Source organism: Mustela lutreola, chromosome 5 (assembly GCF_030435805.1).
Source record: "Mustela lutreola isolate mMusLut2 chromosome 5, mMusLut2.pri, whole genome shotgun sequence".
Taxonomy (NCBI): domain Eukaryota; kingdom Metazoa; phylum Chordata; class Mammalia; order Carnivora; family Mustelidae; genus Mustela; species Mustela lutreola.
This window is the reverse complement of record NC_081294.1, coordinates 48663380-48675907: the sequence shown is the minus strand read 5'-3', so window position 1 is coordinate 48675907 and position 12528 is coordinate 48663380. Positions and strand designations below refer to the sequence as shown.

At 40.5% G+C, this 12528-nt stretch overlaps 1 protein-coding gene across 9 annotated transcripts; it reads right to left on the bottom strand.

Moving 5' to 3' along the window:
* Positions 1-1696: 1696 nt before the first annotated feature.
* THG1L (tRNA-histidine guanylyltransferase 1 like) lies at positions 1697-9410 on the bottom strand. Of its 9 annotated transcripts, none has more exons than XM_059174159.1 (6): positions 9001-9410; positions 7808-7984; positions 6700-6869; positions 5826-5914; positions 4316-4423; positions 1697-3307 (listed from the first exon to the last, which is right to left on the bottom strand). In XM_059174159.1, the coding sequence occupies exons 1-6, from the start codon at positions 9189-9191 to the stop codon at positions 3146-3148; spliced, it is 897 nt and encodes a 298-aa protein (XP_059030142.1). In that variant the 5' UTR covers positions 9192-9410; the 3' UTR covers positions 1697-3145. The 9 variants fall into 9 exon arrangements, with proteins under 9 accessions (XP_059030142.1, XP_059030150.1, XP_059030151.1 ...); XM_059174167.1 differs by having other exon boundaries at positions 6700-6774; positions 9001-9136; XM_059174168.1 differs by lacking the exon at positions 9001-9410 and adding an exon at positions 8766-8827 and having other exon boundaries at positions 6700-6774.
* Between the last annotated feature and the right edge of the window lie 3118 nt (positions 9411-12528).

Genomic DNA, 12528 nt, shown 5'->3' with positions numbered 1-12528 from the left:
CAGAGGGCGGCACTGCGCAGCCGCGGACTGGGGTTGCACTGCGCTGGCGTGGCCGCCGGAGGGCAGCATCTGTCCGCGCTCAGGCCCGCCGGGCCCTTTGCACCGGTTGGATAACAGGTTAATCTGTTTGAACGCGTGTTTCCCCAATTATATCATTATCACTTAGGGTGTTTCTTAATACTCCAGATTCCCCGGGGGTGGATCTTGGAATCGGCATTTTAACGAGCTTCCCTAGGCGTTTCCCTGCTCTCAAACTGCAGTATACTCCCAGCTTGAGCTGGTGGGAAGAGGCTGGAAGAGGGCAGAGTCCCAGTATGCTTTCATGCTGAGCCTCACTGGGGGCGAGCCTACCTGGGCTCAAGTTATTTCGCTTCTTTGGGTCTTTACATTCTCACCTGAAATATGATAGAAATAGTACCTAACCCACCAAATTTTCCTAAGAAATGAAGACATACTGCATGGAGAGCATATAAACGCTCTATGTTAGTTAGGATTAGACAATGAAGCTAGGATGGACCCCAGTCCTCCATTTCCTGCACCCTATGCAAAAAGTAAATTGCACTAATACCAGAGCGACCTTAGTATTAAAGAAAACTCACTGGATTACTGATTTCCTAAAGCACTGCTTAGGCAAGTGGAGGAAACTAGGATCCAGCTCTTGGAAGCCAGGATGATGGAAGATTTAGAAGACCTGGTTGTACCACTTGATTATTTTTTAGCTTCTGTTCAGCAAAACATTTTTGCTTTTTGATATTAAAGTAAACGTTTGTACGGAAGGCCAGGTATTACTACCTCATCCAGCACAGCTAAGGTGTTTCCAGTTACCTACAAGCCACACAAATCACCTTCCTGCCACCACTCTCCTTAACTATAATTGTATACTGGCCGTTTGTGTTTTAACATTTCTTTAAGCTTTGGAAAGCCCAAGAGAATGCTGTTCTCTACCTTAGAAAGCAAGATGAAAGTTAATAAACAACTGTGAAACCCTGGAAAGAATACATGATGCAGCAAAGAAAAGCCATCAAAGGGTGTTCCGCAGAGCACTATGGGTTATGGCAGGGCTATTAAATGTCTATCCATTTGCTCAAAACTTCCTGCCCAAACATAAAACAAAGCTGCAAACTGCTGCTAGTTCAATGATTATGTGCTCACACCCCTATCTTAGGACAAAATTGGGCCTCTGTAGTATCACATAGCACCCACAGAAAGCACATTTCTTCAGGTGGTTTTGTCCTGAAAGTCTGTAATTTAATGCCCGTATTTAAATTCATCTATATAGTGGATACCTATGTAGATTTTGACCTAAAATGCTATCCATTCACTTACCATTAAGTTACATTGGACAGTCAAGAGCTAAACATTACCTTATTGCCTCATTTGGCCTATCACAGTATACTGAGGGCCACGTTGCCCCAAGTGTCATGTATCATCTACCATGGGCATCACAAGCCTCTTTGGTTAAAAACTGAACTAGCAAACTTTCTATCTTCATAGGGGGAGAGGTGGAGGCTGGAATAGCACTTAAAATAAGCATTCCAGGTAAATTTTTGTATGCAGAAGTCTGTGAACCACTGCTGTGATGAAGGTACATTTATCCTGGCTTATGTAGAAGACACATATATACAGAAGTTGGATTCATATGAGAAAAGTAAATGAAAAACGAGGCCAACGGAGTTGAAACCTTTTTTTTTTTTTTTTTAAAGAGATTTTATTAATTACTTAACATGCACCAAATCTCTTCCTGTATAATGAGAACAGGAAGGGAAATAATGATTCGGATAGATGAGGTATCAGCTAGTGAAGACCACCAGCTGTTGCCTTCAAAAATACATTTTCTTCGTGACTGTAAAATGTAGGCTGCCGCTTAATTCCTTTTTGAAAGATTTTATTTGACAGAGCAACAGACAGCACAAACAGGAGGAGCAGCAGAGGGAGAGGGAGAAGCAGACTCCCCACTGAGCAGGGAGCTTGACGTGGGGATTGATCCCAGAACTCTGAGCTCATGACCTGAGCCAAAGGCAGATGCTTAACCAACTGAGCCACTCAGGTGTCCCTTAATTAATTCCTGATGGAGCCAAATCATCTTCCTCTGAAATATGAAACGAGGACAATGGGCAATGTGAGTTCTCCCACCACCTATCCTCGCTTCAGAGGCTAGCAGCGTGGCAACATGCAATTACTGCTGCTCCTCCCTCACCTACAAGGGCCCATCAGGAGCTGGGACCATTAGGTGTTGTTTGACACCTGCCACTTATGACCCAGTGTTGACCACTCTACTGTCTTAACTCAAATGTCAGTGTTCTGATTACATAGAGGCTACCTGAGAATCATTTTCAGGAAGTCCAGCAGGAAGGTAAATTTTAGAACTGAAGTATTTACAGGACATGGAGTCAGTGTTTTCTCTTCCTTTTTCATTCATTTTCACATTTTTCCTCATATATACACATAATTCTTTCTTCTTAGAAAGAGGTTAGTGGCCTTGGAGATACCCCTGGTGAGACAATGATCATGCTGACAACTCCACAAATCAATCTATGGAATGTTTACTCAAGGACATCCAAACTACTACTCATTTGTTCGGCCAAAGTTGCCAACTTGGGAACTGCACAAAACCCTAATTCTCCCTGGAATTCTGAACGCAGAGGCATCATGCAGCCACCAACCCATTATTTACCTCCAGTTCAGTGTTCCTGGGTAGGAAAGGTGAGATTTTCAAGGTTAGTGGAGTCTGTAGTTAAGAACAGGTGGTTGAGAATAAAGTTTGGATTCATATTCTATCATAGGTAGAAAAGGCTTGACAAGTTTTTATAAGACTTATGCCACAATCTAAAAATGATTCATTCTGCAAAGCATAAAATAGTTCTTGCTTTATAAAAATAGCACCACGATTTAAAAAAAAAAAAAAATGCACTTCTACAGAAGGAACCAAGTTCCAACATTGTAAAAAAATGTTCTACTTAAAGCAGAACAAGATAACCACCCCATCCATCCCTTCTTTCCTGTTCCCTCTCAGAGCAGTCATGTGTCACTCCTGGCACACTGTTCTTAGTAGTAGGGATCCTATGGCACCTAAGGCCAGGAGACTTGGGGGGTGGGAAACAGCAGGTCTTGCATGGTTATGCATGCCAGGGCTAAAAGCAAAGGATCAGCTGTCTTCATCTAGGATCTCTGGATGTTCCTTCCAAAAAGCATCCCCAATTATATCACAATATAGAGGCACTGGCTTTGTCCTGGTCCGGGTCACCGCCATCTTTTTTCCTTCCATTTCTGCTGGCAGTTTAACTTCTTTTGTTGTGACTTCACCCACCTACAAGGAAAAGTTAAAATACTGACATTGTTAACTGGGTTTGGGAGAGAAGAGGGGGATATGAGGGAAGTTTAGTTTTTTATTTTATATTTCTGAGTGATATATATTTATCAAGTAGATATACAGATACACATATCTCAACATTTATGAATTTGCTTATAGTTAAAAACTTTTTAAAAAAGTTATGTTGCTATATTTCCAAACAAGATCTTAGGAACAAAGGAGTGATTCCATGTTCCTTATCAGCAGAATTAAAGGTAATTCTGCTCTCTCATCTGCATTAAGAAGTATCCAAGCCTGTGCTAAAGAGCAAATGTGCTTTAAAAATACTAATAAGCTAAAGCTGCCAATGGGATGACTAATTCTTAAGGCACCACTTAACACCTGGAAACACTCATTAAAAAGAAAAACTACTTTACATGGAAGGAGATAAATTTAGAGAAATCATGCTCAGAAGCTGCTATGGAGGGAAAATATTGAAAATTAAGAATTTAGGTAAATGTACAGACTTATTACAGAATATTAAGGTAAGTATGACTATCTGGGGAATCTCCAGAATATTCTGCAAGTGACAGAACCCTCATATACAATACCTACTGCCTCATATTAGAGTTGTCATGGGATGGATGGACTATTTAATGGTATTATCCAGTGTGGAAGAAATGTTCTATGAATGCAATCATCCTTCTATCTGCAGTGTACCCTTTATAGGGTTTTATTTGATTTAGAGAGTTTAGGACACAGAAAAATAAGTGTACTAATTCTAAAATTGGTGATGCCACTTAGAGAAGAAATTCTAAACCATAAAGAACACTAACTAGCAAAATTAGCCCTGACAAAAAAAAAAAGCATCCAAAATAATATACAGCATTTCATTTTTAAAAAGATCTAATTCATGTTAGTGACTAGAATCACTCTGCATACATGTAGTAGGCAAGACAAAGCTTGGGATGAGCACAGGCTTTTGTCTTTCTGACCTCCATTTTTCTTTGGACACAACAGCATTACCTTCTGCCATATCAACACAGTCCCTTTCCTATACATCAGTGGCTCATTATTGTAGTTGATGTTGAATTCGGAAAACAAAATCTCATTCTTGTCTGCTGCAAGAGTTCCCTGAGAAAAATAAAAAGATAAAAAACAGACTTTTATATCTGCTCTCTGCCATAATCGTACCTACCCACTCTATCTAAATTTCCACAAATCAAAAAGTGGAAGGGTTTTATCAAACCTCTGATAGATATTAATGAATGTGCATTTAGAGAGCAGCTTAAATCTTATTTAGATGTATAAATTCAAAGAATTGTCTTCTTTAACAACTGGCTTCAGAAGTCACTACTGTGATAGGGTGACAGGAACTAGAAGTAAGAGGACCTGTTCTGTACTACGTACATCATTAACGCTATCTTATTTGATCCTTATTACCGTCTCCACTTGAGAGAACATAACTCCGAAGCTTAGAAAGATTATATAAGTTGCCTAAAGCTAAAGATTGCTTTTATTCTTCCAAGAAAAATCAAAATCTAAACTTGGCTCTTCCAAGCTCTGGATAAATCTACCAGTATTCCTATTAATGGTATCTGCAAATCCTCATCATCATTATGACAACCATTTATCATGTAATTACGATGTATCAGGCACTGTGTTGGGAGCCGTTACGATAAATCACCTCATTGCAGAGTCAGTCATCCTACAAGTAGCGCTGTCATTTAATGATGAAAGCCAGTGTTTTATTAAGTACTTACAATGTGCTTCATACTATGCTATGTGTTTTACATGCATCATGCCACTTAATTATCACCATAAACCTATGAGGTGGGAACATTATTTCCTATGTTTCACTTATAAAGAACTAAGGCAGGGTAGCACCTGGGTGGCTCAGTTGGTTAAGTGTCTGACTCTTGATTTTGTCCAGGTCATGATCTCAGGGTCCTGGGACTGAGCCTCACATCAGGCTTCCTGCTCATCAGGGAGTCTGCTCAAGATTCTGTCTGCCCTCACCCTGTTTGCTCACACTTTCACTCTTTCACAAATAAATGTATCTTTTTAAAAAAAGAATAATTAAAGAAAAAAAATAAAGAACTAAGGTAGAGAAGATAAAATTAAACAGAAGTCCCTGAGTACAATTATTTGACTCCCAGAGCCTATACTCTTACCAATACACACACCCAGCAGGGAATGGCCATGATGAAGAGGCCAAGTGGGACTGATGAAAAAGAAGAGCACATGCCCTGTCTAAAGAAGGCAACCAATATGCAGCACCAGCCAAGCATTACCATGTGGGAAGGTAGAGCCAGTGTCACTAATTCCATTTTCCAGCTGGGGACACTAAGTCCTAGGGAAAAGTAGTAACTCACTCTCAGTCACAGAGCAAGCAAGCAGCAGAGCTGCTACTAGTATGATTTTTATATCCTCTCAAAACAAAGCAGTAAAGAGAGCTTTAAAAGAATGCAAAATGCCATGGGAGAGTATAGAAAACAGCCCCAAGGTTAAGTATTAATGCAGTAAGATCTTATACCTGTAATCTCTCTTGGGCTTGTACTGGTGTTAGTCCAGACTGTTGTACAAGTGCCCAGAAAACTGTATTATACAGATTATTGATGTGACCTGTAAGAGAAGAGTAGTACTGTTTATACATAATCTTCATTCAATATTCACAGTTCAAAGAATACTAGAACTTCACCTCTCTCTTCCAAAGTAGAGAGATCTCAGAGACATTTAGTGATATGCCCAGAACCATACACTGGGAACACAGTGGGGAAGTGGTCAAGTATAAACAAACTTATTTCCTAAAAAGTTCTATTCTGTCATTTCAGTTATGCATTATATGAACTGGTTAACTTGAAAACTACACTTAAGAATACTTTCAAAGTTATTTGATTTAGATTATTCCTTGCTCTTTTCCAGTTCTTCTGGCAAAATCAAGATATACAAAATGAATTAAGTCTCACAAACGTGTCACCACAGTCATGTAAGGCAGGGGTCACAACTCAAATCACCCACTGAGGCCACCTTAAATATAAAAGCACAAAGCAGAATAGGTGACCCCTGGGGGAATAAGAGAGAATGGTAGAGACTATGGCACCTTGCGCACACGTGTGTCTCTGTGTTAAGACAGCAGTCACTGCCCTGTACAGGTTATGTCCAATACTAAGTTGGAATGATGTCCTAGTATTGCCAGGTCTTCTGATTTTCCCCAAAAAACTTGGAAAAAAGGAATTATTTACATAAATTTCCCAATAGTTTGATTGTTTTCAACTAATTAAAAAAAAAAAAACTGAAATACTGCCATTCTGAACAAAATATACATGCACCAAAACTGAACCAAATCATCACCTCTAATGTATGGAATTGGTGGTTTTAACTACATCCGTTTATTTGGTTTTACTTACAATCTGCTTGCCGCCAACTGAGGTAGTCCTTTAAGGTCTGGTTGCTAGGATACACTATGACTCTTCCATCAAAGCCTGGGGGATACAGAAGGGGCTGATCCTCAAAGTAATCTCGCCAATAAAACACATAGCTGGAGGCAAACTGGGAAGCCACGTGAGTCATGAACTTACTTGCAAAAGTAAGGCACATTGGGTGGAGCAAGAAAAGAGAAAATACAAGATATTAATTCAAAACCATGATAAGGGCCTGTGGGTGCAACAGAGTGATTACACAAACTACTCGGCACGCCACAACATAAAATGTGTTGAGCCAAGAAAAACTAAGCAGCCCACCTCTCTCCAGTCCTATCAGTAACTTCCTAATACCAAATTTTTCTCTGTAGAATGTGATGTAAATTTATGGTTCAAGAGATTTTTTGTTTCAGTCTTGGAAGGAAGGGAACCATTGTTTTAAAAACATGCCAATTCGCTATATGCTCTGTTTTCTGTGAAAGTTTCAATATGTCTGCCAAATGAAATATCTAATTTGTCTATTTCGAGACCCTCCTTAACTAAAACTTTGAGCAATACTGTAAGGCACATATATGCTGTCACTAGCTAGAGCAAACCTATGAATCATTAAAATTATAATCTTCTGATGGCCTCTGTTTCTAGTCTTAATATTTAAGTGCCAGATCTATCTAGAAGCTAAGGTGATGAAGAATGGAGGGGAATCAGATTGAGAGGCATACGTATGTTCAAATACCAGACGAAAGTACAATAGTCTAAACAGAAAACAGACATTCTGCCGTTGCAAATACCGCAGACTCTATCTGTAGTTCGTAAATCAGCAATAAAAAAGCAAAACCAGGGGTGCCTGGGTGGCTCAGTGGGTTAAGCCGCTGCCTTTGGCTCAGGTCATGATCTCAGAGTCCTGGGATCGAGTCCCGTATCGGGCTCTCTGCTCAGCGGGGAGCCTGCTTCCTCCTCTCTCTCTCTGCCTGCCTCTCTGCCTGCTTGTGATCTCTGTCTGTCAAATAAATAAATGAAATCTTTTAAAAAAAAAAAAAAAAGCAAAACAAAACGCGCTGGTAAGAAATATTCTGAAGGAGCTAGGCCGCGGAATTACCTGGCTCTTCTTTTAAACCAATTGCTTTTGCGCTTGAACACAAAGCTGTACTCGTCGCTCTGTCCATATGCAATCACGATATCCTCCAGTTCTTTCATTACAGTCTGGGCACATTTGGTCATTAGGTGGAGAGCGCGGCTGTCATTGGGTTTTGCAAAGTTGTGCTTCTCAGCAAACCTTCATAGAGGGAAGAGAGGAGAGAAAAGGGCATGAGCGGAAGAGAGCTTGTCATTAACACCAGGTATCAAAGACTGCACAGAGAGGGAGCTGCGTACTAGTTCTACTAGCCACAACCTGGCTCATTCATTCCTTAAGAACTCTAGACTTTTCCTGCCCTGAGAAAAAGGGGCCTAACTTGTAAGTCTCCATTCCCTTTTCTGTGAAATGGAGATAAAGCTTGCTTACGTCATAGGGCTGTTCTGAAGAGTAGAGAGAGATCAAAGTGTAACTGTGCCTGGCGCCTTGGAAGTGCTCCACAAATGTTAGTTACAATAACCATTATTAAAATAACACTTTCCAGGGGCGCCTGGGTGGCTCAGTGGGTTAAGCCGCTGCCTTCGGCTCAGGTCATGATCTCAGGGTCCTGGGATCGAGTCCCGCATCGGGCTCTCTGCTCAGCAGGGAGCCTGCTTCCTCCTCTCTCTCTCTCTGCCTGCCTCTCTGCCTACTTGTAATCTCTGTCAAATAAATAAATAAATCTTTAAAAAAAAAAAAATAAAATAAAATAAAATAACACTTTCCAGAATTAAATCTCCGTATTTCTGTGACCTGTCCAGTCCCTAATCATAATGAAACAAAAACATACTGTCAAGTGTTGTCCACAGCAAGACCTTAACAGGCCTCTAAACGGCCCTCAAAACCCGCTAACGACATAGCCAGGCCCTCGGCTGAAGAGCTCAAATAGTGCACCAGGGAGTGACTTTTCCCATCAAGACTTTGCCGACAGGTCTCTGCTCACCGGCACCACAGGCCCGCGGCTCACCGTGAGCGCACTCGGCCTCAGTCTAACTACTCAAACCAGCTCGCGTCCGGGCACGTCGCAGCCGGCACGTCGCAGCCGGCACGTCGGGCGATGCTCAATGCCGCGCGCTCATTGGCTGTCGCGTCGCCCGGTAACCAGGCGCCGCAAAGAGCTGCGTTGGAGTCCCAGGAAGCCCGGGCGCACCATGTGGCCGCGAGCCGAAATCGCTCACCGGTGGAAATTCCTGCCGTCCAGCCGCACCACCACCCAGCAGTGGGCCAGGCAGGTGTCGTCAGCCTCGAAGTTCCGCACGTACTCGAATTTGCTCTTTGCCATGGTGGCCCCCAACTTCAAACACCGTCTCAGAGGGACGGAAGTCGCGGCCCAGCAATTGCAAACTTTCACGTTGCAAGACGCCCACATTCGCCCCGCGGAAGGTGAAGGACCAATGGGGCCCCGCCCCGGAAGTTCCGATGTATCTTAGTGGCCGCTCTAGCCGTGGTGGAGGCCGGCATCTCTCGACTCTCCTTGTAGTCCTTAATTCACTTCCGAGCTTGGGAGGAGGATTCCGTTCTGTCCTTCGCTCTACGCACGCTTTTTCGTTTTTCTCCTCCCGTCGTGTCAGTCGACGAAGCTGTAAAAAAATAACTTTCTGACCAAGTTTGAAGATTTAGTTGTGTTTTTTTATCTTCCGAAATAACATTTATTAACTTGTACTAAATGTGTACTACAACGAAAAATATAAGAAAATACTTCCTATCACCCCTCTCCCTTCTAACCATTGTGGATGGTTCCCTCCCGTCTCTTTTCTATTTGTGTATCTCTATGTTCACACGGGGAACACATTAAATTGTACTCTTACATATATGTAGTTTGTATATTTTTCCACTTCACCACTTTCCAATGTTATTAAATATGTCAAAGGGTGATTTTTAAAAGAAAAATAGACTCTTATTCGAACGCGTGGACGTACTAAATTAATTTACTCGACTTTTTCCAAACATCCAATTTTTAATTTTTGTTGGTAGATAATAGTAACATTAAACCTTTATTATTTTAATGATGCTTTATGATTTATAAAGCTCTTTTGTGTTCGGTACCTACTTACATTATTCCTGCTACCCTCACGAAAATTATTCAAATAATATAAAAGAATGATGAAAAGTCTCTCACTGACTCCTAACTCAGTACTTCAGACAACTGCTGTTACTAGTTACTTGTATATCCATCAACGGATAGAGACAAACATGGATCTACATCTACTTTTGTATTTCTCAATCTACCTCGAAGCAACAGGAAGGAAGGATGGAATGTCGTAGATTTACGCCCTGGCTCTGCCACTTATTATGTGACCTAACATAAGTTACTTTTCTCCCAGATCCCTTTGCTAAGTGGAAAAACCATTTCCTCTCTTGCTTCCCTCTGAAGTTATTGTGAGCATCGAAGGACTTCATAGCAGCCATTTGTGGTATGGATACACACACACACACACACACACACACACACACACACACAGATAAAATAATATTCCAAGGTGACGTCAATTTGGAACCAAGATCAGGAAGTTCTTAGAGGAAAAGGCTAAAACACACCAAAAGGAAATAACCACACAAATTCATAATGTGGAATCTTCTATATAATTACCGACCTGACTTCTTAGAAAGATAAATTTCATGAAATATAAAAAAAAAAGCGAAATGAAAAAAGGATGGGAAAAGGTAGGACACTGTTCCAGAATAAAACCAAATACAATGTGAAAATCTGGAATGCATACTGGCCCCCAAAATATTAAAAATGACTCTCCACCATGTGGAGAAAGAGACAGAGATTTGAGAGATGCATCTACAAGCCAGGAAAGGCCAAGGAATATCAGGCATCACCAGAAACTAGGAGAGCAGCATGGAAATAGGTATTATCATTATTACCACTTTACAAATGTGGAGATTGAGTAGAGAGAGGTTAAGTGACTTGCCTAAGGTCATAGAAACAACAGGTGATGATTCGATAATTCCAAACCAGGCATTTTAACTACAGAGCTTATGCTCTTAGCTACTCCTCACTACTGTTTCCTCTTCTCTCTGTCTCTGTTTTTATTCTGTCTATGCCTATTATTGATTACTTCACTGAATCCTCAAATCATAAAGGTACATGGGTCATCCAATCCCTTAATTCTCAAACATAATTTATTCATACATGGCCTTTGTGAATTTTGTCATTTGACTATGCTGCCTTATTTTAAAACTATTTTTCTTTATGTCAGCTCTCTTCTTTTTAAATCTTTTCATTGGAAAAAATAAATATTTTATTGAAAATGAGCATATACATGGAAAAGTACACAAAACACCATGTAACCAGTACCCACTCAAGAAAGAGAACATTCGGGGCGCCTGGGTGGCTCAGTGGGTTAAGCCGCTGCCTTCGGCTCAGGTCATGATCTCAGGGTCTTGGGATCGAGTCCCATATCGGGCTCTCTGCTCAGCAGGGAGCCTGCTTCCTCCTCTCTCTCTGCCTGCTTGTGATCTCTGTCTGTCAAATAAATAAATAAAATCTTTAAAAAAAAAAAAGAGAACATTGTCAGTTCTCAGGAGTCTATTTCAATTACTACTCCCTCTCCTTTCTAGAGGTAATGCCTTCTTAATATCTATAACTTAGTTATGTTCATTTTTTTAAAGTAATCTCTACACTCAGTTGGGGCTTGACCTCATGACCCTAGGATGAAGAGTTGCACGCTCTACCACCTGAGCCAGCCAGGCACCCCAGTTATGTTCATTTTTAACCTTTATATAAATGAAATCTTGCAGTATATATTCTTCAGCATTTGGTCTCTTTGGATCAACATTATGTTTGGGAGATTCAACCAAATTGGAGTGTAACTGTAGTTCATTTTTTCTCATTCTTCTGTGGTATCCCATTGTATAATCATACCAGTTTATCCACTGTATCGTTGAAGAGACATTTGCGTTGCTTCCATTTTGGGGGTGAAAAATGCTACTTTGAACATTCTTGTACTTGTCTTTTTGTGTACATGTGCCTGAATTGGATATATACTTAAGGATAGAATTTCTGTATCATGGAGAATCCATCTGTTCATTTTTTATCTATAATGTTATACTTTTTCCCAAAGTGTTTTTACCAATTTACGTTCCTCAAAACAATATGTGAGATTCTCCATATTCTCACTAACACTTGATGTTGTTAGTTTTTTAAAAAAATTATGCTGCATCACTCTGACTTGTATATAGTAAATCTTTTGTGTATTACATTTCCATGATGATTAACAATGTTTAACATCTTTTATATTTATTGGCCACTTGGACACCCTTTATTGTGAAGTATGTGTTCAAGTCTCTCACACATTTTTTCACTCACTATTTAATACTTTGGTGAATTTATTTGAAAGAGAAACTATGTCATTGTCATAAATTGAGAATGAGTATCACATGCCAATAATAGAGGGCGATAGTACATTAAGATAAATGCAATTCCAGTATAATGCTCATGCTTTGTGGTAATAATTTGTTTTCTTTTTCATCCTGCCAACAAGGAAAAGGAAATACTGAACATTACCAGGTATCCTCAAAGTCATTCAAAAAGTCAGTTGCAGAACCTGATCTGGCTCAGAGCTCCCTTCCCCTTCCAATGACATAAAAATCTGGAAGAGAAGGGGCAGGTCAAAAGCCATACAACTTTCCCGAGATCTCCCCCAGGTTTATCTGTTAATACCAGGGACCATTCATAAAGTCCTAGCAACTTTACATTG